Source organism: Marmota marmota, unplaced genomic scaffold (genome assembly GCF_001458135.2).
Source record: "Marmota marmota marmota unplaced genomic scaffold, marMar, whole genome shotgun sequence".
NCBI classification, from domain to species: Eukaryota; Metazoa; Chordata; class Mammalia; order Rodentia; family Sciuridae; genus Marmota; species Marmota marmota.
In genome coordinates this window covers 5976350-6003715 of record NW_026000205.1, presented here as the reverse complement: position 1 = coordinate 6003715, position 27366 = coordinate 5976350, and the positions used below count along the sequence as shown (strand labels likewise).

General features: G+C 47.2%; 1 protein-coding gene across 3 annotated transcripts; it reads right to left on the bottom strand.

Moving 5' to 3' along the window:
• Positions 1-64: 64 nt before the first annotated feature.
• On the bottom strand, positions 65-27244 carry Xrcc1 (X-ray repair cross complementing 1). 3 transcript variants are annotated; one of them, XM_048790766.1, is made up of 17 exons: positions 27071-27244; positions 26598-26690; positions 18292-18402; positions 8579-8737; positions 7434-7508; positions 7241-7352; positions 6876-6985; positions 6691-6796; positions 6285-6543; positions 5904-6020; positions 2846-2939; positions 2581-2713; positions 2280-2331; positions 2049-2188; positions 832-922; positions 353-428; positions 65-269 (listed from the first exon to the last, which is right to left on the bottom strand). In XM_048790766.1, exons 1-17 carry the CDS (start codon positions 27119-27121, stop codon positions 156-158), a joined length of 1893 nt encoding a protein of 630 aa, XP_048646723.1. In that variant the 5' UTR covers positions 27122-27244; the 3' UTR covers positions 65-155. The 3 variants fall into 3 exon arrangements, with proteins under 3 accessions (XP_048646723.1, XP_048646722.1, XP_015352244.1); XM_048790765.1 differs by having other exon boundaries at positions 6691-6802; positions 27071-27239; XM_015496758.2 differs by having other exon boundaries at positions 2581-2704; positions 6691-6802; positions 27071-27234.
• Positions 27245-27366: the final 122 nt, after the last annotated feature.

Genomic DNA, 27366 nt, shown 5'->3' with positions numbered 1-27366 from the left:
AAACATGAGACATAAGCCAGAGTCTCTTGGAATTCTGGGAGACTCCTAAGTGTGACAGGGCAGCTGCTCCAAACAAGTCACCTTTATTAAACTGTGTGTGTGTGTGTGTGTGTGTGTGTGTGCGCCGCATGTGTGTGCATGCAGGCACATCTATTTCAGGCCTGGGGCACGACCCCATAGAGCTGGTGGGGAAGTAACTTCTGCTTCTCGTTGCAACTGTAGATCCATCTGGGACGAACGAATGCCAGGGAAGGGTTGTCCATCAAGGCCTGTGGGGGGCAGGGGCCCACATGAGAATGCATAATGGCGGGATGGCGGGGTGTCAAGGCAGGCTCACCTCCTCAGAGCTCACCTCCTCGAAGCTGGGATCCCACTCCTGTGCCGTGATCACAAACTGAACCCGGTCGCTCATATAATCCTCGAGCTCCCTGTTAGGAGTGAGGAAGAAAGGCATTGGGCACGTCAGGTGATCAGTGCCCCTTCTCTTAACACCCCACTCCCCAACCGTTCTCAGAGGCTGTCCTCTCTCCAGCCCCACCTGTGCTCCCTCAAGCTATCCTCAGTACCTCCATTTACCAGCCTGGCCAAGCCACAGTGGTGGCAGCTCCACAGGGGTAACCCTGATGATGGCCCTTTCAGAAGGAGGTAGAGACCCTCACTTTAGAGGAGACTGGGGGCTGCCCAGGAAAGCGGGCATGGCTGGCATTTGGTCTCTGCAGTCTGTGCCCATCTTATTGGCCAAGCACCTTCTCCCTCCTCCTTCCTTCTCACAACCCCTCCACGGTGTCCCTGAGCCCTTCCCAGACCCATCATCTCCCCCAACACACTGACCCGTTGAAAGCTGTGACATATCGGATGAGTTTCCGCCGCTCGTCTCCAGGGAACTCCCCATACAGGAAGAAGTGTTTGCCCTGGAAGAAGTCTGCAGGAGAGATGGTGGAAGGGGCATGTGAGGTCCCCTGAGTTCCAATGGCACCCAAGAATGGCACCCAACTGTCATCCCACAGTGACTGAACACGGGGAGCCAAGACAGGGAGGCGGGCAGGGTGTCTGAGATCAGGGGTTTGCAGGGGCAGGAACCTATGACAAGCAGTGGTTTCCAGCCCAGTGGCCCCTCAGAGCCTTCTGGGAGGTATGGTCGCTGGCTGGTTTGCTCTACTAGTGGAGGACACAATTACCACCACGGCGACGTGTCTGACAGCGGGCTGCAGGCCTGTCAACACTGCAACCCCTGAGCTGGCCACTTCTTCCTCTGGGCTGGCTCACTCCTCCAGCCAGTACCTGTCTCTTGCTCCGGCCTCCAGGGTGGCTTTCTTTTTTCCATTTTCATGTGACTTTCCAAGCCAATGACATGCTGCTGCCACTTCAGGGGCTTTGGAAACCACAGTGTTTTCCTGCTATCACCCATGAGGAGCTGGGGAAACAGGACTTCCAAAGGCCCCAAATCTTACCTCCACTCAGACCCTGACCCCTTTCTTCTTCCTTGTCCTCACCCTAAGAGACTCGTGCTCCTGTGCCCGTAAGCCCACAAACCCCTGCAGTTTTCCCATTTTCCTTTCTTATTTTCTCTCTCTCTCTCTCTCTCTCTCTCTCACACACACACACACACACACACACACACACTACACACACCATCCATGTCCCAGGTGATGAATATATTAAAGTGAACACATGTGCCCACCACTGGGGTCCCAATGGCAGCACTGCCCCCGTCATCTGGGGTGCCCGCGTCTCCCCCTAGACAGAACTGGATGGGAGGAGTGTGGTGTGTGGGAAGAACTGGCTGGATGTCGGGGCTGCTCACAACTGGAGGGGACCCCAGGGGCACCACGCCTGACCCTGGGCTGCAAGGGGGGCTGGTGGGAGCAAGAAGCCAGGAAGGGAAAAAAAGGAAGTCACAGAGACGATGCTGAAACAGGAAGGGACATTTCGAGGACAACATGGAAGCAGTCAAGGCAGCAAGCCCAGAGCTGCGGGGGCAAGCCACAGCTGGAAACTAAGGAGCCAAGTCCCAGCTGGGCAGGGGGGAGGAGGTCGGGGTTTCCCACCTGGGAGTTCCGGGATCGGCAGCTCAGGAGACTCCGGGTGCTCCTCGTTGTCAGTGTTCTCGTCTGTGGAGCCTGCATATGGGTCTTCGCCATTTTCCTCCTGCCCAGGGGCCGGCTTCTGCTCCCTCTGCTCAGCCACCCTGGTGGAGCCAGGAGTGGTACAAGCTGAGCACTCAGAGCAGATCGCCTACACCCAAGGCCAGGTCACCGTAGCCCTAGTCCCCAGCCTACCTCCTCAGCTCATCCTCAGTGTCCCCAGAATCTTCCGCTCCGTTGTCTTGTCCTGTGAGTAGAAGCTCAGCCGGTGAGAGGTGCTTTGTCTTCTGGGAAGCTCGGTAACACCCTCTTCTCAGAATGGCACCCAAGCACAGACCCAGGCATGCCAAACTCAACCTCAACGCCCTCCAGATCCAGTTATCTGGGCCCCAAGGCCCCTTCCTTCCACTTGTCTGGAATCCAGTGATTCCAGGCCCAGCCTCCCTCCCTCAGACCCTGGAGTCCGAGCCCAGCCCCTCTTCCCTCAGACTCTAACCTGACTGGTCCTCCTCAATGTCGGTATCTTCCTGGGGTCCTGGCAAAGCTGTTTTGGTCTCCTCAGGGGTTGGGGGCCTTTGGGGTGAATTGGGTCCAGCTCCCTGGGGGGTCTTGGTTTTGGCCTGGGGGCGCTGAGGGAGGGAGGATTGTGGGTGAGGAACGGGAGCAGAGATGTTGGGGGGGGGTCTGTCCGCAGGGGGCTGGGGCACCACATTGTGCCCCCTCCCAATATGCCCTCCCCCACCCGGGCAGGGGCACCAGACCTTTCGAGGAAGTTTGGGGGCCTCATCCTCACTGCTGCCACTGTGAGAGCCCCCCTCATCCTCGCTGCTGGAGCCAGGCCCTGCCATGAGGTACCTGAGGGAGGAAGGGGCGTAAGATGGGGGAACACCAAGCCCTCCACGAGGAGGGAGATCAAATACTCAGGGTGGGGATCCTGTCCCCTCCCAGCTGGAGAAGGACCCTGGGTCCATCAGTCCAGCACACTCTCCTCACCTCCTCCTTGGGGGAAGAAATGTCTCATTTCAGAGAGGAATGAAAAAGGCTTCCCCTCTGAGAGTCAAAATAAATTTCTCACTAGGAAAATGCCACCAATTAAGGGAAAATTCTCAAAAGCAAATACAGTTGGCCCTTTGTAGATCCAAATAACTGTGAATGGAAAATATCTAGGGGAGGGGAGGGGAGGAAGCTCTATCTGTAGTGAACATAAATGTATATCTACTCTGTGTGTGTGTATATGTGTTTTACCAGGGATTGAAACCAGGGATGCTCTACCACTAAGCCACATGCCCAACCCTTAAAAAAATTTTTATTTTTTATTTTGAGACAGGGTCTAGCTCAGCTGCTGAGGCTGACCTTGAACTTTGATCTTCTTGCCTCTGCCTCCAGAGTTGCTGGGATTGGAGGCATGGTCATAGTGCCTGGCTGAACATGTACATATTTTTGTCATTATTCCCTAAACAACACAGTATAGCAAGTATTTACACAGCACTTACATAGTATTAGGTATTATAAGTGATCTAGAGATGATTTAAAATATATAGCAGGATATGTATAGTATGCAAATACTGCAGTTTTATTTTATTGCCTAGGCTGGCCTTGAACTTGGGCTCCTCCTCCCTTAGCTTCCTGAGTAGCTAAGATTATAGGTGTGTACCACCATGCCTTGCCTACAGTTTTATAGATGGGACTTGAGTATGCACAGATCCTCCAGTGTGTGTATGAGTGTTCTGAAACTCAGCCCCCGGCCCCTGATGACACCAAGGGTCCCTGTGTATATCGAAGACCCTGATGCTCTGCATGGTTCTGTATGCAGCGGCTGCCTCAGGAAAGGAACCTCCCAGCTGTAATAACAGCAGTCACAGCTAAGGCTTATGTGGGACTTCATGTGCACCAGGAACTGTTCCAAGTGCTTGGCAAATACTGACTCACTGAATCCTGATGTAGGGGCTATTTTTAGCACCATTTTACAAATGAAAAAACTAAGGCACAAAGAGATATTTAATTTGCTCCCAAATCACAGGGCAGAGCGTGCAAGCAGAAGCGAATACTGCTTCATTAAGACCCTTCATGTATGACTTGGCTGTCTCAAGGTTGGAGAAACAGCATCCAGGTTTATTTTTTGCAGTGCTAGGGAATAAAACCCAGAGTGCATGCATGCTAAGCCTGTGCTCTACCACTGAGCTGCACCTCTACCCCAAAAATGTTTTTTAAAAACCTCAGTTTGTGGCTGGGGCTGTGGCTCAGTGGTAGAGCGCTCGCCTAGCATGTGCAAGGCCCTGGGTTCGATCCTCAGCACCACATAAAAATAAATAAATAAAATAAAGATATTGTGTCCAAACTACAACTAAAAAATAATTAAAAAAAAAAAAAAACTCAGTTTGTGATTATGGTAGGGAAATTCATGCCCTGGACTCTCCTATCCTTGAATTTTTAAAATACAACATGTTTTCTGAATTTTTTTGGTTAAAACCCGGTCATAAATCCGACAGTGTTTGTCTTGTTCCATTTTCCTCCGTGTCCTCCTTGGAGTCTCCCAGACAGTTATCCCAATCTGGTTTCTTCTGCCCCAAATGTATCCTAAATCCACCTGCTTCCACCTTCTTTCCATCTCCAAGGCCCCAGTCTCTTCGGGTCCCCATCTGCAGTTTCCCCCGGACACCGCATCCCTAACAGAGCCTGCCCCTGTCCCCCTCAAACCTTCTGTGACCCCCCTCTGTTCATAGAGGAGACGCTTGAGGCGAGATGAGTTTTAGAATTTTGAGTTCTGGTTTTCACAGAGGCAACTGGCAGTATACAGACTGTCACACAACATCCTCAGTTATGGAGCATACTAGAGGGGAGCACCCTCTAGTCAAAGCCATTGATATGTCTGTAGTAAACATGACAGACATCAGGACACACATACACTCACATGGCTCAGGATGCTTGTGCAGCCAAGGGAGTTTGTGCCAAAGCCAGAAAAGAACTCAAGGCTTGCAGACACGTTTAGAGTCCAGGACAAGGTGCAAAAGGTCTGTGGAGCTGGACAGGGCCCAGCAACTCAGCCAAGCTGAACTAACCCCACCCACCTTTCCAGTTTCATCCCCCGACCCCAGACAGTATCCCTTAAGAACAGAAGCAGAGCATAGAGTACAGACCTACTTCCGAACACACTCAGGCCTGCAGCACAACTCAAGTCTCCCCTTCTACCCACAAGCCTCAGATATGATCCTACTCTTCTCCAGCTCCAAAGTCTTCCCAGGCTCCCACTTCTCGCAGCCTCGTTTCTCTGCCATTTGCACCTTCCGCTGCAAGCTCAGCGGATGCTCCAGGTAGCCCCACTCTTGTCCCCGCTGCTCAGCAAGTCCTCTGCCTGTGCTCAGAGAGGCAGACCTTTTCTTGTCCCAGAAGATGCCCCCTCTTCCTGGCTTGCTGTGGGTTTCCCGGGGCCTTCCCCCATACTCGGTGTTAATAAGTCTGAACCTCATCGAAGTGAGATGTCTTCAGAGCAAGGCTCAAAGTTAGGTCCCAGCACTGCAGGGCCCAGCGTGGCACCAACCAAGCAGAGGCTTCAGGACCTGCTGTGAATGACAAATGACCAGGCCCCAGTGCTGTCCTCCCACCCAATGCCTCTGTACACGCAGTTCCTGCAGCTTGCAATGTCCTTTTCCTTCTCCACTAGGCAGACTCCCCAGAGCCCTCTGGGACCCTCCCTTCCAGCTCTGTCCCTCGTCTCTGAAGCTGGCTGACTCTGGCTGGAACCACCTGAGCTCTTGGTCAGCATGGGGACGAGGGGCAGGCTTGGTGCGTGTGGGCTGCATGTGTGCAGTGAGGCCTCACCTTCGGGAGGGCAGCCGCCGACGCATGCGGTGACAATCCAGCACCCATTCTTTACACACAATGCGGCCTCCGAGGCCCAAGACCTGGCTGTACTTGGGGGTGTTGGCAAAGGCACAGCTGGTGGGGGCAGAATTGAGGGGTTTGGTTAGGCATGATCTGAGGGGCAAAGGGGAAAAACAGAGGAGTGACAGAGAGGGGGAGAGGATGTAAAGAGAGCGAGTGACACTGGAGACGGAAGGGATGAGAGATAAGACAGATGTAGAAATAAGAGGAGAAAAAGAGGCAGAGGCAGGTGAGTCAGGGAGACAGACAAGCAGCGACTGGCGGGGAGGTAGAAAGAGACAGCAATGGAGGACAGGGCAGGGCAGGAAGGCGGCCTACATGAGGTGAGTGCTGTCCGGGGTCCAGTCTGGACGATACTTGGCACCCAGCTCCAGAGCCTTGTCCCGGAGCTCTGAGCGGAAGGGGTTCTGGAAGCCACTCAGAACCACCACCACACCCTGAAGGATCTTCCCCAGCTCCTGCGGGCCAGCTCGGGCTCCCCTGGCCTTGGTGCCTTCTCCCCGGGGCTTCCCTGGCACTGCCCCCTGTGCTGCGGCAGGAACGGGGGCCGTGGATGGGGTGCGAGTAGGAGCTGGTACTGGGAAACAAAAGGGTAAAGAGTCAGTTAATGCCACTGGGGCTAAACGTCCAGCCCCTTCCCCAGGCCCAGGAGTTCACGCCTCAGTCCTCCCTGTCAGACCCTGGAGTCCAGGCCATGTGGAAATCAGGGATCTAGTTAGCTCACATTTGGGTCTCTTGAGGGCAGGTGGTGAGGGCTGGGCTGATGGTTTGTTGGGGATCTTCCTTTCTTCTAGATTCAAATCCAACTTCCTCTTCCCTTTGGGAGACTCCTGAGGCTGTGGGGGTAAGAATGGGCTGAGGCTTCCAGCTTCTTTCCTTCTCCATCCCACCGAAGTCTTGTGATCTCACCTTAGAGGTGCTGCTGACAGGCCTGGAAACTGGGGAGGCTGAGGAGGCCGCACTAGAGGCTTGGAGGGTAGCTGCTGCGTAGCTGGGCCCTGCTGGGTCACTGGTTGTGGCTGCAGAGGGAGAAAGCAGAAGCAGGATGAAAGGGCTGGCCTGAGACCCTTTCACTCCTATCCATGGGACATACAGTGTCAGTCCTAAAACCCAGCAGTAATCTAGGGGTCTGGGCCCAAGCTCTCCTCCCTTAGTCCTAGGGGTCCAGGCCCCGAGCTGTCTTCTCTCAGACCCAGGGGTCCAGCCACCTCCTCTCAGACCTGAGTCCAGGTCCCAACCCTCCATTAACTTAGCACCCAGGTTCCCACACTCACCCGGGGATGTCTTGTTAATCCGGCTGAAGAAGAGAGCCCCTGGCCTCAGGGAACTGGCACTGTCATCCTCCTCCTTCACACGGAACTGGCCAAGCTTGGTCACGGTCACCTTCTAAGGTCCCACAAGTCAGTGCAGTGGAAGGATGGCTGGCAGGTAGGGGTGGAGAGGAAAGGGGTGGCAGGTGGAGCTTACCTGGGATGGGGCCTCTGCCTGGTCTTTATCTGGGGGACTATGAAGCCGTATAAAACTCAGGCCATAGGGGGAGTCCTGGGAAAGCAGGAGTGAAAGTCAGGGTGTATGGGCCAAGGACAGAACCTGGCCCGAAGACCCTTTCACTTAGAAAAGTCCCTTTCTGGCTCTTTCTCTTTTTTTTATATGTATATATATATATATATATTAGTTGTAGGTGGACACAATACCTTTATTTTATTTTTATGTGGCGCTAAGGATCAAACCCAGTGCCTCACATGTGCTAGGCAAGTGCTCTACCACTGAGCCACACCCCAGCCCTGCTCTTTCTCTCTTAAGAACACAAATGTCTAAGGAGGTGCCCTGTGGATGAGGATGATGATACAGAACTTTGCTGGGCCCTGACTCAGGGTCAGGTCAGCTCTGTGCCCTTGACATGCATTAGCTCCTTTAGCCCTCATAGCAACTGGCGAAGACTGCTGGGCAGCCAAGCGAATTTACTTCCACGTGCTCAAATTCCTACTAGGAATGGGAGGAATGCTGTGTACTACTTCCTGAACTCAGAAATACTCCCAGTTCTCTCCTGCTCTGCCAGCTGGCTGCAGAGCCACAAAGTAGGAGGAGTCGGATCCCCAAATGACCTCACGGAGAGGAGGCAGCTGACCAGCTAAATACCTCCCAGGACAGCTGAATGGCAAGAAGTATCTTTATTGTGCTGGGCTATTACATATTTGGGTCTCACTGTCACCACAGCTGAGACTCCCATATAAATATTAGGAAATAGAGGCCCAGAGATGATAAGTCACCTGCCCAGATTCACATAGCTAAAAAGTGACATAGGCATGTTTTGAACCCAATGGTCAGACTCCAGATCCCATGAGGTTAACTCTAGTCCCTGCTGATGAGTCGTTGCCCCTCCTCCAATTCCTTTCCGATGTGCCACAGTTCACCTTTGCTAGACTCCAGGGAACTAAGCTTCTCAGCACGGGAGGATCCCAAACCCATTTCCAGGAATGCAGGGATCCAGCTTTGCCAACAACCCCATGGGGATAGAGTTGTCCATTCCTCTCAGCCCTCTGGGACTCAGGATCGGCCCCTCAGTTCCCTCCTCACCCAGAACCAAGGGCTCTGCGCCTTCAGTGAGGTACCTTGCTATAGGGCTGGCTGCACACAATCTTGACCCGGTCCCAGCGCTTCTCAGCGGCAGCCCGGACCAACTTGTCAGGCCCAAAAATGCGAACACGGTTGGGATTTGAGCCACTGCGGCTCTCAGAAGGGGACATGAAGGATGAGGTTACCAGAAGGACCTGAGAGAAGAAGGCATGGTGAATGAGAACCAGGGCTGGCTGCTTTAGATGACACCTCCTAGGGGCTAGGCAAGAGGACAAGGGACCCAAGGGTATGTGGTAGGGGATGATTAGACTCTAACTTGAGCCTGGGCAGTTCCAGACCCAGTAAGTATTGACTTGACACAGGTTTCCAAGGTACTTTTAAAATATCTATCTATCTATCTATATATCTATATCTATCTATCTATCTATCTATCTATCTATCTATCTATATTAGTTGTATTTGGACACAATATCTTTATTTATACTTACTTATTTTTTTATGTGGTGCTGAGGATCACATGTGCTAGGCAAGCGTTCTACTGCTGAGCCACAATCCCAGCCCCCACTATCTTTTTTTTTTTTTTTAATTTATTTGTGGTGATCAAATACGGAGCCTTATGCACACTAGGGCAAGCACTCTACCACTGACCTACACCCCACCACCGACTTCTACCCCCAACCCACAATATAGATATATATGCACGTTTTTTAATTGACTCATATCAATTGCACAGATTTATGGGGTACAGTGTGACATTCAATACATGTAAACAGTGTGCAATGATCAGATCAGGGTAACCAGCACATTTCTTTGCACTGGAAACATTCAAAATTCTCTCTACTCGCTATTTTGAAATGTACAATTAATTCTTGCCAACTGTGATTATTCTGTGCTATGGAGAAGTCATTCTTTATATCCAAATGTAACCCTGCACCCATCAGCCATTCTCTCTCCATCCCTCCTCTCACATGCCCTTCCCAGGCTCTAGGAACACTCTTCTATTCTCTATTTCCTATTTGAGATCAACTGTTAAGCTTCCCTCCTTAAGTGAGAACATGTGGTGTTTGTCTTTCAACACGATTTCTTGCAGTACCATCCATGTTGCTGCAAATGACAGAATTTCATTCTTTCTTTCTTTTTTTTTTTGGTACCGGGGCTTGAACTCAGGGCACTCAGCCACTGAGCCATATCCCCAGCCCTATTTTGTATTTTATTTAGAGACAGGGTCCCACTGAGTTACTTAGTGCCTCACTTTTGCTGAGTCTGGCTTTGAACTCACGATCCTCCTGCCTCAGCCTCCTGAGCCACATACACCACCATGCCCAGCTAGAATTTCATTCTTTTTATGGTGGAATAATATTCCGTTGTGTATATAAGCAATGTTTCCTGTATCTCTTCATCCACTGCTGGATACTGCAATTGATTCCATATCTTGGCTATTGTGAATCATGCAGCAATAAACATGGGGATATGTTTATATTATGCAGAAATATCTTAACATACTGATTTTTATTTCTTGTGGGGTATTCACCCAGGAGTGGGATTGCTGGATCATATGGTAGTCCAAAGGACTCTTTCTAACCTCTGGATCTGAATGATCCTTCTCTGAACTCTCCCATGGAGTTTTAACATCAGACAATATGGCAGGCTACATGTCCTAAGGAACTCTCCCAGCAGAGAGTATTCATAGTGACCGGCACAATATTCAAATGCCTTTTGGAAATGTGTGGCTGAGTCAGTGGAAAGGCTAAGAGAATTACAGGAGGCCAGAAATGATAAAGCAGAATCCAAAAACGCAGGGAACAGCGTCAATTATTAAGTGATTGCTTCTCCACTCACTCCCACCTTACCCTTGGCACTATGATGTGGGCTGCCCTTGGCGAAGGACATTTCTATTGCCCACTTCACCTTACCTATTGGCTCTGCCAATAGGGGGAGCTAGAGAGAAGGGGAAGAGAAACAGCCTCACTGGGCTGCAAGGTATGAGGAGAGGGCTCTGCTCCTTCTTGTCCATTTGCAGATCCTAGGAGCACACTCCAGGACACAGCTATGAGGATCTTTCCTACAGCTCCAGATTAATCCAGTTTACAGCTTCCTGACATCTGTGGAGCCAGCCTCATCCTGCCTCTCTCAGGGACACCAGAGGCAGTGGATGGGAGAACAACTCCTCCTCGGGGTCTGAGTTTAGGCCTCCCCACATTAGCAACCCCACCTTTGGTTTCTAACCATGTACATTTCATTAACTCCAGCTTCTCCGGTTCCTGCAATCCTAGTAGCTGCTCTCTGCTGTTGCTTCTTAGAGCTCAGGCTGGAAGGAAACCTAGCTACTAATTCTTCACATTACGTTCCCTTTGCTAAAGCAACTGGTGTGGTCTCCTGGTGGGGGCTTGCCTGCAATAGCAGCACTGATTTTTCTGGTCTATCCTGATGCTAATGCCAGTTGGCACAGAACTTGATTTTAAAGGGCCCTGGACTCTGCTTCCTGTGGCCAAGTCCTGAGCTGCTTTCCTCCACCATTCCCTTCTTCCATGATGCTCTGCCTCACCTTGGGCCCAGAGCAATGCTGTCACCCGTCTATGAACTGCAGCTTCTAAAACTATGAGCAGCAAATAACCCTTTTCTCCTTGATATTCTTGTCAGGTCTTTTGGTCACAGCAGTAAAAAAGCTTAAATGTGTAATCCTTGGTTTTCTAAATGAACCTGTGCCTGTACTGAAAATCAAAGATATAAATAAAGGGCCCTGTGTAGTTTGGTAGAGAAGACAAGACAGAGCCTGGCCCCCAAGCAAAGAAGATGGCATCTCAGAGATCATTGCCACATCACACAGAGCTGGGATCCTCAAAGGGTAACATTCTCAGCAGGTAAATTAGGGGAAATTGTGCCTATGCAAACAATCTGGGAGAACTATCTTGGCCTTCACTGAGAAGAGGAGAAAAATTCTCTCTGGAGAACTCCCAGTCACAAATCTTACTCTCAAACATTTGCAGTTAAAAATTATACTGCCAGGCTGGGGCTGTAGCCCAGTGGTATAGCGTTTGCCTTGCATTTGTGGGGCACTAGGTTCGATCCTCAGCACCAGATGAATTACCGCCTGACCCAGGGGAACTCGTCTTTGGAGGACTGAATTTCAAAGCATGCCCTGAGAGGATTCCCACAGATATATGTCCAAAGAACAGAAGTCAATGATTAAACACACACACACACACACACACACACACACACACACATGCATGCACCTCTGGGATGCAGCTGCCCTTGACTTAGGGTCAGCAGAAACCAAACTTATTCAAATTATAAAACATACAACATAAAAATAACTCTAAATCATTTAAAGAAATAATGCAGTTACTGATAGTATGACAAAGGAACAAAAGACAATCAGACCTGACCAAGACGTTTTGAAAGAGAAGAAGGTGTGTACCCAACATAATGGAATAAATCATGACTGATTCAAACAACCCCATCCCTCTACCAGTGGTTGGACTGTGATCCAGTTCTATCCAGTCAGAGAGAAGAGGAAGCCTGCTTGGGGCTTCTAGAAAAGATTTTCCTTGTTCAATAAAGAGAAACAGAGGAAGGAAGAGGGCTACTGCATTTCTGCCATCCGCCTCCCCTCCCACTTCTTGCTTTGGATGTTACCAAGTGATAGATGGAGCAGCAACTATCATCTTGTGACCATGAGGCCAAATCCAAAAGAATCAAAGAGATGCCAATGAAACACTCTAACTTCATTACGCTGCCAGATCAACTCTGGGCCTGCCTAATGCTAGACCCCCCAAGGAAAAGGGGTCCTTCCTTTTTCCTTCCTTAGGAAAGAACAAATTATATTTCCGGATCCAATAAGAAACTTTTGACTGGGTGTATTCTGTTACTTAGGCTCTTTTCTAAATGACACATTGTGAAATTTATAAAATTAGAAAATAAAGGCCTTTTGCTGAGAAAAATGCAGAATATAACTTCATGTCTCTTTGTGGCCAGCTCTGTTTGTGAAAAGAAAACAACAAAGACAAAGAAAATCATAGGAAGGGAAGCTATCACCCTGGCCTTGACTATATTTGCTTATAAAAGGCCTGTTCTCAGCTGGGTGTGGTGGTCCATGCTTGTAATCTCAGCAATTCTAGAAGCTGACATGGAAGGATTGCAAGTTCGAGGCCAGCATCAGCAATTCACTGAGGACCTAAGCAACTTAGCAAGACTTTGTCTCTCTCTCTCTCTCTCTCTCTCTCTCTCTCACACACACACACACACACACACACACACACACACAAAAGGGCTGGGGATGTAGTTCAGTGGATGTTCCTGGGTTCAATCCCTAGTACCAAAAACTTAATTTTTTTTTTCAAAAGGCCTGACTCTGAGGACAGGGAAGCTGAATTTCTCACCTGATGACTGGAATAAAAGGATAATGCAGACTGTGGCAGCAACTACTGTCCACACTAAGAGGCAGATTTTCCTCTGCGTATCTCCTCCCATTTGACGTAAAGAGACCCACTCTGGTTGTCAGACTTGCACCATCCAATGCTGCCTTTAAGCTTCCAAAATTAAACCTTTAACCTCTAGTCCATACTAACCCCAGAACTCCTTTGTACAGTTTAGATGGTGAAGAAAGAACATGTTGGCTTTATAGAAAATGGCATTGGTTATTGCTATAATGTGCCTCATGCTTGATTTGTAGGTAATGTTAACCTTGACCACACCTGCTCCACCCTTTTACCTTTTCTTTCTTGGTTCTTCCAGCTATATCTAATTTCTCAGTGGAAACCAAGCACTAAGACCCAGAGACCTCAATTCAGTTGTGGCTAGAAGTTGTAACAGAACAGGGCTGGGGATGTGGCTCGAGCGGTAGCGCGCTCGCCTGGCATGCGTGCGGCCCAGGTTCGATCCTCAGCACCACATACAAACAAAGATGTTGTGTCTGCCGAAAACTAAAAAATAAATATTAAAATTTCTCTTNTGATAATCTTAGTTTAAAACGCACTTATTCTGGGGCTGGGGTTGTAGCTCAGTGACAGAGCACTTGCTTAGCATGTGTGAGGCACTGGGTTCTATCCTCAGCACCACATACAAACAAAGATGTTGTGTCTGCCGAAAACTAAAAAATAAATATTAAAATTTCTCTTTAAAAAAAAAAAAAAAGAAGAAGTTGTAACAGAACAGAACCAGAGCAGAAACTTAACTAAAAACCTTGAAAGGCCAGGCTTGGTGGCACATTCCTGTAATTCCAGTGGCTCAGGAGGCTGAAGAAGGAGGATCGAGAGTTCAAAGCCAGCCCCAGCAAAAGTGAGGCACTAAGCAACTCAGTGAGACCCTGTCTCTAAATAAAATACAACATAAGACTGGGGATGTGGCTCAGTGGTTGAACGTCCCTGAGTTTAATCCTGGGTATCTAAAAAACAAACAAGCAAACAAAAAACCAGGCGCCACCAACGCACACCTGTAATACCAGTAAAATGTTTGGTAAAATATTCCAGTGACTAGGGAGGCTGAGGCAGGAGGATCACCGCCAGCCTAAGCAATTTCTCGAGGCCCTAAGCAACTCAGCAAGACCTTGTCTCTAAATAAAATATATTTAAAAAGGGGGGGGGGCAGGGGATGTGGCTCAGTGGTTAAACACCCCAGAGTTCAATACCCAGTACAAAAAAAAAGTACAAACACACACACCTTGAAAGAATAAAACTGTTAGCATAGGTGTTTTTGGACCTTGGGAAGACAAAACTCTGAGCTAGCCAGTCCTCCTTTCTAGAAAGGCAAGCAAAGCAAAATAAACATTCACACACCAGATATGATAATCTTAGTTTAAAACGCACTTATTCTGGGGCTGGGGTTGTAGCTCAGTGACAGAGCACTTGCTTAGCATGTGTGAGGCACTGGGTTCTATCCTCAGCACCACATACAAAAAATAAGCAAATAAAACAAAGGCATGTTGTCCATCTACAACTACAAATACAATTTTTAATGCACTTATTCTGTTTTTATCATTATAAAGAATAACACTGATCTGCCAAGAGGAGAACTTTTTCACAATAGTTTCAAAGACTGTTGACTTATCTCACCTTGAGAATAAAAATGTTTATTATAAGAAACTTCATTTGGTAAAATGTTCCTTGTAGCCAGGAACCATAATCCCAACAACTGAGGCAGGAGTATGAAAGTTCAAGGTCAGCCTCAGCAACTTAGGAAGACCCTGTCTCAAAAAAAAATAAAAAATAAAAAGGGCTAGGGATATAGCTCACGGATAGAACTATTCAATTCCCAGTATTGAGAAAGAAAAAAAATTCCCAATACAACAGAAAATGTTGATAAAATTGAACATGCTTTTGTAATTTAACAAAAAGCTCTCAACTGGAACAGAAAAAAACTTCCTCAGATTCACATCTAAAATATATATATATATATATATTTTCAACCAACCAAACCAGCCTCAGCAACTTAGTAAGGCCCTGAGTAATCAGTGAGCCCCTGTCTCCAAATAAAACATAAAAGAGGCTGTGGATGTGGCTCAGTGGTTAAGAGCCCTTGGGTTCAATTCCCGGTACCAAACAAACAAACAAACCTACAGTCATACTTAATGGTGAAAGACTCAATGCTTCCCCCTTAATATCAGGAACAAGGCAAGGGTGTTCACTTCACCACTTCCATTTAACACTGCACTAGAGATACTAGTTAGTCATCATGGCAAGATGAGAAAAAGAAAGAGTGGAAAGGAAGCCGGCATGAGATCCACACCTATAATCTAAGCTACTCAGGAGGCTGAGGCAGGAGGATTGCGAGTTCAAAGCTAGCCTGGGCAACTTAGTGAGATCTTGACTCAAAATAAAAAGGGCTGGGGATATAGCTCAGTGGTAAAGCACCCCTGGGTTCAATTCCCAGTGGAAGGAAGGAAGGAAGGAAGGAAGGAAGGAGAGAGAAAAGAAAAAGTCTTTGTTTTTAGGAAAAACTCACTGAAATATGCAGGAATTAAGGAGCATCATACAATTTATGATACTCACTTCAGGAAAAAATATGCACGTGTTAACTTTGGGATCTCTAGTGCTGGGGATATAGCTCAGTTGGTAGGGTGCTTGCCCCGAGTACACAAGGCCCTGGATTCAATCCCCAGCACCACAAAAAAACAAATAAAAACAACTTTGGGGACTCTAAGTGAAGAGTATATGGAAATTCTTTGCACTACTTTTGCAACTTTTCTGTAGGTCTGAAATCAATCAACAAAGTAATTGACAAGCTTTTTATACTTTATATGGAAATAAATGCAAAGATCTTAAATAGCCCAAAAGAATCTTGAAGGAGGCTAGCATTAGAAGTCCAACACAACTTGATTTCAGCATTTACTTTTTCTATTAAGACAGTGTGGTGTAATCCCAGCAGCTCAGGAGCTGAGGCAGGAGGATTGCGAGTTCGAAGCCAGCCTCAGCGAGTTGAAGATCTTATGATGAGGGAGATTGCCCAGGATTATCCAATGGGCCCAATATCATCATGAAGGTTTCTCTTCTCTTTTCTTCTCAGAGATGAAGTCTTGCTATGTTGTCTAGGCGGTCTTGAACCCCTGGGCTCAAGGGATCCTCCCACCTCAGTCTCCCAGAAGCTGAAAATACATGTATCAGCATGCCCAGCTCATCACAAGGGTCTTTTTATAAGAAAGAGGCAAGAAAGCCGGAGTCAGGGCAGAAATGATGATGGAAGCAGATGTTACAGTAATAGGAGTATTAGTTTAGATGGAAGAGGCCAGCAGGTGGCCCCTAGAAGCTGGAAGAGACAAGAAGATGAATTCTCCCCTGGAGCCTCACAAAAGAACGCGTCCTGCCAATACTTGATTTTCGCCCAGTGAGACGGATTCTAGCCTTCTGATGTCCACAATTGTAAGATAATAAATTTGTGTTATTTGAAGCCATTGAGTTTGCAGTGATTGTTACAGTAGTGCCAGGAAACTCACACAGAGACCATTATTACTCTGGGCATACAATTATTTCCTGAAGGACACAAAAGACACTAAGCATTTAAAATAATAAAAATAACCCTTGAGAGGCTGGACTTCCTCAGCTTCTGCTCAGCAAAAGGCACTGATAACGTAGTTCAGTGGCTGAGTGCCTGCCTAGCAGGTGCACGGTTCTGGATTCCCTAGAGCCATTGCCCCCACACATGTGCACTGAAAAGGCAAATCACAGATAAAAAGACAAAATAAAGAACAAGCCAAAGACGTGAGTAGACACTTCATAAGAAAGTACATGAAATGTATATATAGTTTTTACTTTTCAGGAAAGTGTAAATCAAAGCCACTAAGCATCATTTGAATGCTTAAAAATAAAAATAAAAAGACTGCCAATACCAATAACAATAGGCAAAGATGGGGGGCAACTAGAACTTTCAAACACTGCTAAAGGGAACAGAAAATGGTACAACCACTTTGGAAACCTGTCAATATCTAATAAGGTTAAAATATATTTACTCTTAAGACTCCACAATTCAACTTGTAGGTATTACCCAAAATAAATGACAACTTATCTCCATACGGAGACTTCTACAAGAATGTTCATAGAAGATTTATTCCTAATAGTGAAAAACTGAGGGCTTTGGGGGTGTAGCTCAGTAGTAGAGCATTTGCCTACCATGCAGGAGGCCCTGGGTTCCATCCCCAGTACCACAAAATGAAAACAAAATCAAAACTGGAAATAGCCCAGATGCCTACCAACACGAGAGCAGATAAACAAACCGTGGAATATTCCTATAATAGAATGCTATTCAGCAACAAAATGGAACAAACCACTGGTATCTGCACAATGTGGAAGAATGCCAAAAGAGTATGTAATGTGAAAGAACCAGTCACCAAAAAGATACACTCTGCAAGAGCCCACTGACATGAAATTAGTGGTCAGGAAAACCTATCTATAGAGACAGAAAATAACTCAGAGCTTGTCTTAAACTGGAGTCAGAGGCGTGGACTGTGAGGGGACACAGGGAACTGTAAGGAATGCTGGAAATGCTTGGGGGACTTTTATACTGCATATACATATTTCAAAACTTTCCCCCTGTACATCCAGGTCTAAGCATTTCATTGTATACAAAATATACCTCAATTAAAAACTTTTCCTATAACAAATGTATCTTGTAGAAAACTGGTTTGTTCACTCAGACTTTGTGAACAGTAGGTTTATTTCTACCCGCCCCTGATTAACAAGCTGAATAACTAGCACCTTACAAATCCAGTTCTAATAACTCAACCAGCGAAAAAGGGACCGTGTAAGCCAGGGGCAGTGGCAGCACCTTAGTTCCAGCTACCCGAGAGGCTGAGAGGGATGGCTTGAGCCCAGGAGTTCAGGGACAGACTGGGCAACACAGCAAGACCACATCTTTAAAACATTAAAAAATAAGATATCTGTAATAGAGCTAAAGGCATTCCTTCTTGTAAACATTTGTTGCAAATGAGATGCCTAACAGAGGCGTCCCAAATGATGCAGAATCTTAAATGCCAGGAAATCTGGGAGAACCTTGGGGATCTGACAAGAGCAGCTTTGCTCTCAAGCAGCAACTAAACTCCAGAACCCAGCGAGAGCCTCTGGTTTTTTATGCAACATGACATAAGCAACTGGGCTCTTCCCTTGTGGCCCTTCATCACCCCATGTCTGCTCTTTGTCTTCTCTGCACACCTGGCAACCCTCCAGAAGGCAGCTAAAGGGTATGACTTCACCCTTGCAAGGAACGCTGGAGGCCCTACAGGGACAGGCAGAGGTCAGCATCTCCCAGTCCCGCTTACCTCATAGTCTTGCTCACCAGCCCCTCCAGCCGAGCTGCCCACCAGCACCTCCACAAAGGCTGAGCCATCATTCCCGATGTCCACGCTGTGTATCTGCTCCTCCTTCTCCAACTGTGGGCAGGGAGAAAGGCCACCATCAATGTCTGCTCTACCTTTGGGCCTGCTGTGGGACCAGAGACTGAAAAAGAGATAACCCCCATTTGGGCTGCCATGTCCCCTGGAATATCATCTACGTGTCAATGGGGACCAGGGCTGTCAATGGGGAGCAGTGCCACTGTGTTCCTGCGTGTTGGATAGGGCATGGCACGAACCAGGATATTCACCAAGCGAATGCATCTGTCTTCACCCCAATACAAGTGCTTCCTTGGCTCTTCAGACTCCACATGCCACATTTATAACTTCATTGAACTCATCACACAGAGTCCACGGAAGCTCCCAGAATAGACGGATGGATGGATCAAGGCTTGTCCAGTTTTGCTCATTACTGATTCCTCGGTTTGAATCCCAGATCTGCCACACACTAGCTGTGTCACCTTGCTGGCTAACCTCTTGGAGCCTCAGTTTCCTCATCTATAAAACAGGGCTGATCACACTGAAGACCGTGCACATAAATAACATGGTCACAGGGCATGGCACATAGTAGGTGCTCAACCATTGTCAGTTAGGAAGCATTAGTAATTGATGCTGGATAGTTATTTGTTAAAAGAAAGGAAGACCTATCTATAATAAGAACTCCCTCAGGATCTGCTATTCCTTCCTGACAGCTGGAGCTGCACAGAGCCGTGCAGGGGTGGGAGCAGTCAGGAAATGCTGATGCAAACCTCCTGCCTTCCGGCTAGGGGCTCTTTCACTAGGACCCCAGAATATTGAGTTATTATAGCCTTCAAAGATCTCTAGTCCACCACCCTCTGCTGCCCTGCCCTGTCCCCAGGGACTATCTGCTGCTTCCATCTCCTCTCTCACCTTCCAGTCAGGAAGTCACCAAGACTTCGTTTGCCTGATGTGACAAAAAGGAACATGGCTTTATGGGAGGAAGGAGCCTGAACTTGGGGTGAGGCAGACCTGGGTTCCAAACCTAGCCCTGTCATTTCCAATCTGAATCCAACTTCTCTGAAAAGCAGTTTCCTCACAGGCAAACGGGAAGGGTCAGCACAACAATCCTCTCCTGAAGGGAGAGGAGATGCCCAGGCAAAAACTGCAATGAATGCAGCCAGCACCTGAGTGCTCGCAAGGTGCCAGATGGGCAAGAACAACACAAGCAGCCACTCGCCTCACTGCGCTCTGCCAGGCAGGTGCTATAATTATCTCCAACTGAGGAGCCACAGACAGGAAGCACATACGTAAGTCACAGCTGGTGCGGGCAAAGCCCCAGGGAACCCAGGCAGGCTGGCTACTGAGTGCGTGCACTCCTGCACCACAGCACTACCGGGCGGAGGAAGAGGCACCAAGGGCAGGGCCTTCCCAAGGCTCAGCCCTGCTGGCCTCCTGCAAGCCAGGTCACCTCCTCCAGCCACACGGGCTGCTTCCTGTCCAGGAAAGGCTGGCTCCTGCCCTCCTCAGGGTCCTTGCACATGCCCCTCCCCCCTTCCCCCAGGTCACTCTTCCCCCACTCCTTCACATTGCTAGCACCTTCCACCCTTTAGGTCTCTGCTCAAATGTCACCTTTTCAAACTAAAGGATTCTCCCTCACCTCCTACCAGGAACCACTTTCTATTCCTAAGCCACTTGGTATTCCCCACTTCAATTTTTTTCTTGGTTTATATTAGCTAACATTTGTCCCCCTCACTAGACTTCTGGTAGTGCTGGGGGTGGAACCCAGGGTCTTGTGCATGGTAGGCAAGTGATCTACCACTGAGTTACTTCCCACACCAGACATTGTTTTAAGATTTTTTTTTTTTAAGATGGACACGACATCTTTACTTTATTTTATGTGGTGCTGAGGATCCAACCCAGTGCCTCACATGAGCGAGGCAAGCGCTGTACCACTGAGCTATAACCCCAGCCCCACACTAGACTTTTAACCCCATTAAAGCAAGGACAATGTCCGAGTTGTTCCAAGCTGTGTACCAATGTCAAGAACAGGGTCTGGGACTGGGGCTGTAACTCAGTGGTAGAGCACTTGCCTGGCATGTGTGAAGCACAGGGTTCGATTCTCAGCACCACATATATATAAAAAAATTTCACTGAAAACTAAAAAAATATTAAAAAAAAAAAAAAAACAAGGTCTGGTCCTTCCCAGTTCTGCTCGCTTACTGCCATGTGATCCTAGAGCAAAAGATTTCATTTTATCCCTGCTGCTTGCTTCCTAACTTGTAAAGTAGGGACAGTCTACCTCAAGGGTGGTATTCTTTTCCTCATAAGTAAAAACACTTGTACATGGAAGGGGCCCAAACAGTTATCAACCAATGAATGGATCAACATTGTGTAGCATATTTTTCTTATTTATTATTTTTTGTCTTTCCTTTCCACTGTATAGTGTATTAATGGAATATTATTCAACTAAAAAGAAAGATGAGCTGAGGGTGTGGCGCAGTGGTAGAACATGCTATAACTTGACGAACTTCAAAAACATTACACTAAGTAAATGAAAGCAGACATGAAAGACCACATGTACATTTATACGAAATGCCAAAAAGGCAAATCCATAGAGATAGAAAGTAGATCAGTGGTTGCCAAGGGTAACCTGGGGATGGCATGTAGGAAGTGACTGCTTAATGGTTATGTGGTTTCTTTTGGGGATGATGAAAATAATCGGAGTTAGAGCGTGGAGACTCTGTCAATATACTAAAAACCACTGGATGATACATTTTAAGTGGTCAGAGTGGTGCATTTTATGTTGTGTGACGTTTATTTCAAAAAAGGAAGGGAGTTCTCAGGAAGGGTCATCTGTCAGAAGAAAGTTCAAGCACAGGGTGACCGTCATCTGCAGCCCAGGTCTGTGAGAATGCTCTTTTCTCAGGAAGACACAAAGCACGAGAGGGAAACAAATAATATACAGAAGTTTCTGAGAGACATATTGTAAAAAAAACATTACATGAAATGTAATGTTAAACACTATTTAAAAGAATAGGGGGGACTTTATATAAAGTGACAGTGGGATTGCATGATACAGTTTTTCATTAAAAGAAGAAAAAGAGGGGCTGGGGTCATGACTCAGTGGTAGAGCACTCGCTTAGCACATGTGAGGCCCTGGATTTTATCCTTAGCACCACATTAAAAAATAAAATAAAGGTATTTTGTCCAACTACAACTAAAAAATAAAATATTTTTTAAAAAAGAAAAAGAAAAGAAAGCAAGGAGAACAGTCTATATACAGTGTGTGTATATGTGTGCGTGTGTGTGTGTTACCAGGGATTGAACTCAGGGGCACTTGACCACTGAGCCACATCCGCAGCCCTATTTTGTATTTTATTTAGAAACAGAGTCTCACTGAGTTGCTTAGTGCCTCACCACTTTGAACTCACATCCTCCCAACTCAACTTCCTGAGCTGCTAGGATTACAGGCGTGTGCCACTGCACCCCGCATATACTGTGTATTTTTTATTTCCTTATTTATTTTCCAGTGCTGGGGATTAAACCCAGAGCTTCACACTGGGTTTAGGCATGTACTATACCACTGAGCTACACCCCCAGCCCCAATTTTTTTTTACGCTACATATTTTTTTAAAAGGAGTGGAGAAGGTAGTTATATACACTTGTATATGTACAGAACAAGCCAGGCAGAAAACAATGAACTGCTAACAGTGAGGCCCTGGGTAGCAGGAGTGACTGGAGGGAGGAGGAAACATATTGGAGGGACAGGGAGATATTCTTTTTTCAAAAAGTAAAGATAATAAAACTATACTGGTTATGTCCACAGAATGGAATGTTATATAGAAATGAAAAGGAACCATCTCTAGGTACACCCAACACCACAGATGACATTCACTATGTAGAGCACAAGAGGCCAAACATGTACTGCACGATTCCACTTATGGAAAACTCAAATCAGGCACAACTAATCCATGCTGTTAAATATCAGGACAGCCAGGAGTAGTGGTGCACAATTGTAATCTCAGTGACTCCAGAGGCTGAGGCAGGAGGACTGCAAGTTCTAGGATAGCAAAACCTGTAGCAATTTGCTGAGACCCTATCTCAAAATAAAAACTAAAAAAGGGCTGTAACTCAGTGGTAAAGTGCTCCTGGGTTCAATCTCTAGTACCAATAATAACAATTATAATAATAGGGCTGGGGTTGTGGCTCAGTGGTAGAGCACTCACCTAGCACTTATGAGGCACTGGGTTTGATCCTCAGCATCACATAAAAATAAATAAACAAAATAAATGTTAAAAATAATTATAATAATAAAAATTAAAAAATAAAAATCCACGACATTGGTAACCCTTTATGGGGGATAGTGACAGGAAGGAGCATAAAAGGACTTTGAGGGTCAGGCAGATTCTGTACTTGACTTGGCTGTTGAGTATATAGGCTCAGTTTGAAGATTCATTGAACTCTACACTTACAAGTGCAATTTGTTATGTGTATGTTACACATTTAAAACAAACCAAAACAAAAGGTAAAAATGAATTAAAAACACTACAGTCATGAACTGAGTGATTAGGAAACCATCCAAAACCAAAACCAAGATGTGTGTCACCACGCTGTTCGACATTGCTTCTAAAGAAAGCGCCTCCACGGCGCACAGGGGTTCCCTCTGGATCATGTGCTGGCCATGCCCTCCAGAGCAGGGAGAGCTGCTCCTCCAATCTCTCCAATGGAGTCCCTGTCTCCTCCCCAGAGTGGCAGGCAAAGAGGTTGAACTCCTTGCCTTGGGAGCAGGTGACCAATTGGTGACAAACCTCCTATAGCTGCTACCAAAAAAAAAAAAAGTGTGTGGGGCCATCACAAGCAGAGGGGGCTGAACCCTGTAGCAATACCCAGATGTTGCATAAGATGTTTGGAGATGTAGTAGAAAACCCACAGAGAAGACTACTGCCTCGATGTCCAAAAATTTCAGCCTTATCATTCACTTCCAAAGAACCAAAATTAGCACTGGGTGAATTCAGAGCTACCCTGCATTTTGACAACTGTCAGATGCAATCAGCTTTCCTCATTAAAGACGTTAACAACTGACGTGGCGCTGGGTGCTGGTCTCCCTGCTGCTCTGCCTGGCCCCTGGGGTTTATTCTCAACATGGAATCAGAAGGATCCTGTGAAGACTTAAGTCAGATCCTGACCCTCCTCTGCTCAGAGCCTTCAGCAGCTCCCATTTCACCCAGAGTAAAACCTTAAGTCCTTACAATGATTTTCCAGGCTTACCCCACTAGCTCGTCTCCTATTTCGTCACCCTGGCTAACCCCACTCCAGCCATCTGGGCCTCCTTGTGCTCCTCCAATGTATCCAAGGGAGTCTCTGGCTCCTTCCCAGATATGTGCACAGCTCACTTTTCTCCAGTGTCACTTTCTTGGACACTGGAGAAATGTGTAAATAAAAAATTTTGGGTTACCAGCCCTCCCCTGCTGGGCACCCCCATTCCCCTTAATTGTCAAATCCCTTTCACTGCACTCATCTGATGTCGGTTCTGTTTATTGGTTTATTTTCCATCTTTCTGTACTGGCATAACAGTGCCACAGGACTAATTTTTTTTTTTTTTGGGGGGGGGGCTAGTGCTGATCACTGCTATACAGTCCCAGGGGCTAAAACAGTGCTTTGTCTACAGAAAACACTTAATAAATACTTGTAGAATAAATAAGTAAATGAAAGAACTAATAAATCTGCTTACCCTGAGTGTAAGAGCTAGTCTTCACGGTGACAACTTTTTTTTTTTTTTTTTTGGTACTGGGGATTGAACCCAGGGGTGCTTAACCACCGAACCACATCCCAGCCCTTTTCATTTTTCATTTAGAGACAAGGTCTCGCTAAGTTGCTTAGGGTCTTGCTAAATTGCTGAGGCTGACTTTGAACTCCAGATCTTCCTGCCTCACCCTCCCAAGCTGCTAGGATTACAGGCGTGAGCCACTGCACCCAGCCACAGTGACAACTTCTATACCTCTATTTCCAGCTTCAGATCTGATCCCTAATACCCAAAATTATATCAAAATTTCACATCCCAGTCAAAATGCATCACCTTCCCAATCTGCTCCCACTCTGGGTTTCCTATTTCAGCGACAGCTGCAATACTCCTCCAGCCTCTTCCAGGCCAATAATTCCTGTGCCTTGGCCCTCTGCCTCCCTCTCGCTCCATGACTTGTCTCTTCTGCCTCCATTTCTCTGTTCCTACTTCAGTTGTGTGAACAGAACTGAATGTCATTTTCCTATGGTCACCTGATCATAAGGAAGCCCAGTAGAGTCATCACCCCATAATAAAACCACAGATCCCTCCCTTTGTACAAACACCTACATGTTGACAGAGCACTTCTGCAGACATTATGTCACCAAATTTTCACAACCACCTGGTTTTGGATGTCATTATTCCCAATGGACAGATGAGAACAGGTTAAAAGAAATGAAAAAATTTGCCTGAGGTCACAGAGTGAGTAAGCTGGGATTTGAATCCAGGTCCCCAAACTAAAATCATCATCAACCTCGAGCTCCCAGTTTAAAAGACTGGCTCTCAGGCAAGTTACATAACTTCTCTGGCCCTCAGTTTCCTCATCTATAAAATGGGAATAAAAACAGACCCTAGGTCATGGGATTTTTATGAGGATTCAGTGAATTAAACCATGGGAGGCTGGGCATGGTGGAATACACCTATAATTCCAGCTACTCAGGAGATTGAGGCAAGAGGATCCTAAATTAGAGGCCAGCCTTGGCAACTTAACAAGACCCCTTCTTCAAAAAAAAAGGTGGGGGGGCAGATATAGTTAGTGGTAGAGCACCCCTGGGTTTAATCCCCAGTACTGCAAAAACAAACCAACCACATGGGGTATGTAGAATGATGACTGGAAGGTTGTAAAACGCTGAATAATGCTAGTTTTCATTATTATCTTTATGTTAGAGATTTAGGAGATGCTTAAATACCTAAAATAAGTCAGAAAATATTATGGGTCTGTGTATTTTTCCTGGGAAGAGAATCCTCAGCTTCTACTCTCAAAAGGCTCTCTGACTTGGCACTGAGCAAAAGAGAGACCAAGAATATGTTCAGTACTCGGCATGCACCTATAATCCCAGCTACTTGGGAGGCAAAGGCATGAGGATCACAAGTTTGAGGGCAATCTCAGCAAATTAGTGAGACCCTGTCTCAAAACAAAAACTAAAACAGGCTGGGGATATAGCTCAGTGCTCCCTTGAGTTCAATTCCCAGAACCTCCCCAAAAAAAAGAAAGAAAGAAAGAATATGTTCACAAATAAGCCTTGTTCCTACCAACAGCCCTCCCAAACACTCCTCCATTCAGAACTAAGGAATGTGGCTGGCATCAAGAAAGCCACTGTGTGGAGCTGGGGGGTGTGGTTCAGTGGTACGGAACCTACTTAGCATGCACAACACCCTAGGTTCAATCCCCAGAAAGGGTGGGGGTGGGTAAAAGCCAGTTTATGAAAACCATGTAATATGATAAAGTGGTTAAAAACACTACTACTCAGTTGTGATCTGAAGTCTCAACACTGTCATTTAATAATGGTGAGAATGACCCTAGAAGTCATTTATTAGTGGTGAGAATGAATCATACCACTCAATCATATCAGGGTACCACCTGACAAAGGGCAGATTTTTCAAACCTACTTAGCTCTCTTCTCCCACCAGTGTCTTATCCCTGACAGAACAGCCTACTTGGAATTCTGTAACTATCTCAGGCCAAACCACCCTTTCTAGCCTGCCTCCCTCCAAATTCACAGGTCTGTGGCCGTGAACTCAGTGAAAGCATATACAAAAAGCACTCAGAATGAAACCAGCCCGCATTCCAGAAATGGTAGCTTAGACTGGCCACTTCATTTCCTTTCCTTAGGCTTCAGTTTCACCCTCTTTTAAATGAAGTTGATTTGCTAAACGACCTTCCTGGATACCTTCTAACCTTGAGCCCACTGATTTTAGAAGGCAGGTACATGGCAATGATTCCATTACACTGAGGAAACTGAGGTCAAAGCAAGTGGGAACAACCTGCTGAGGGCCACAGAGTGATTCCTAGGGTCATCTCTTGGCCTAGTGCTCGTGTCTCCTTTTCTTCTCTGCTGAGGGAAACAGGGATTGCACTTGCCCATCTCCCAGAGAAGGAAGCTGAGGCCTCAAAGGGAAGGAGACTCAACGCACTGCCAGATGGCTCAGCAGAATCTGGACCTTGGGATTCTATACCCCCAGTCAGTAGGAGGAAAGGGGAGGGCAGGATCACCTGCAGCACCACCGAGATGGTCTTTTCACCAGCCTTGGCTGCCCGCCATTTCCGGTAAGTGTCAGCCTTGAGAAGGTTCTCTGCACAGTGGGTCTGGAGACAGGAGGAAAGGAGAGTTAGGGCGGAGATGAGAGCTCGGCCCTCAGCTTTCAGATCACTCCTCTGAGTCCTCCCAAGCCCTCTAGGCTGCCCCGGACTTAAGTTACCCCGTCTGTCCCCCCACACCCCGCCTAGAGTTTCCACTGGAATTTTCCCTCTGGAAGTTAGCTATGGGTTTCCCTATTCCTCCATTTCTCTCCGGAAGTTCCAAAAGTTCAATTCCACATTTCTCTCAGAATTCATTTACAGTCTCTGGAAACCCCATGCCCTTCCTTCGACTTCCATGAAGTTCCCTTTTAGACCCCAAAGTTCTTACGGGGCCCCTTTCACTAATTCCCTTGCGTCTTCCAACCTCCCCCACGCCGGTCCCTCACCGAGTCCTGGCTGCTGCAGGACACTACGTGGCGGAGGCGAATCTCTGGCATGTCAATGTCGGGGGCTTCGCCTGGACCGGAGGATGAAGAAGGGTCCTGGCTTGGGGGCGGGGAGGGAGGGCGCCCTGCGCGGGCTTAAGTGCGCAAGCGCGCGAAGCTTGGGCCTTTCAAACCGCGGCGCGCCGACGCTCGCGTCGACACCGCGCAAGCCCAGATGAATCTCTTCGGGAAGAGGCTCTGCGTTCCCTAGCAACAAGCTTTCTCTCTCCGGCCCCGCCTCTCTGATCCAACCACTC

Coding starts and splice junctions, on each gene's coding strand:
- Xrcc1 (XM_048790765.1), bottom strand. CDS start 27,121: ATGCCAGAGATTCGCCTCCGCCACGTAGTGTCCTGCAGCAGCCAGGAC. Junction 18,403..26,597: donor CCATCTCGGTGGTGCTGCAG/GTGATCCTGCCC, acceptor CCCTGCCCACAG/TTGGAGAAGGAGGAGCAGAT. Junction 923..2,048: donor GCCGATCCCGGAACTCCCAG/GTGGGAAACCCC, acceptor TCTCTCCTGCAG/ACTTCTTCCAGGGCAAACAC.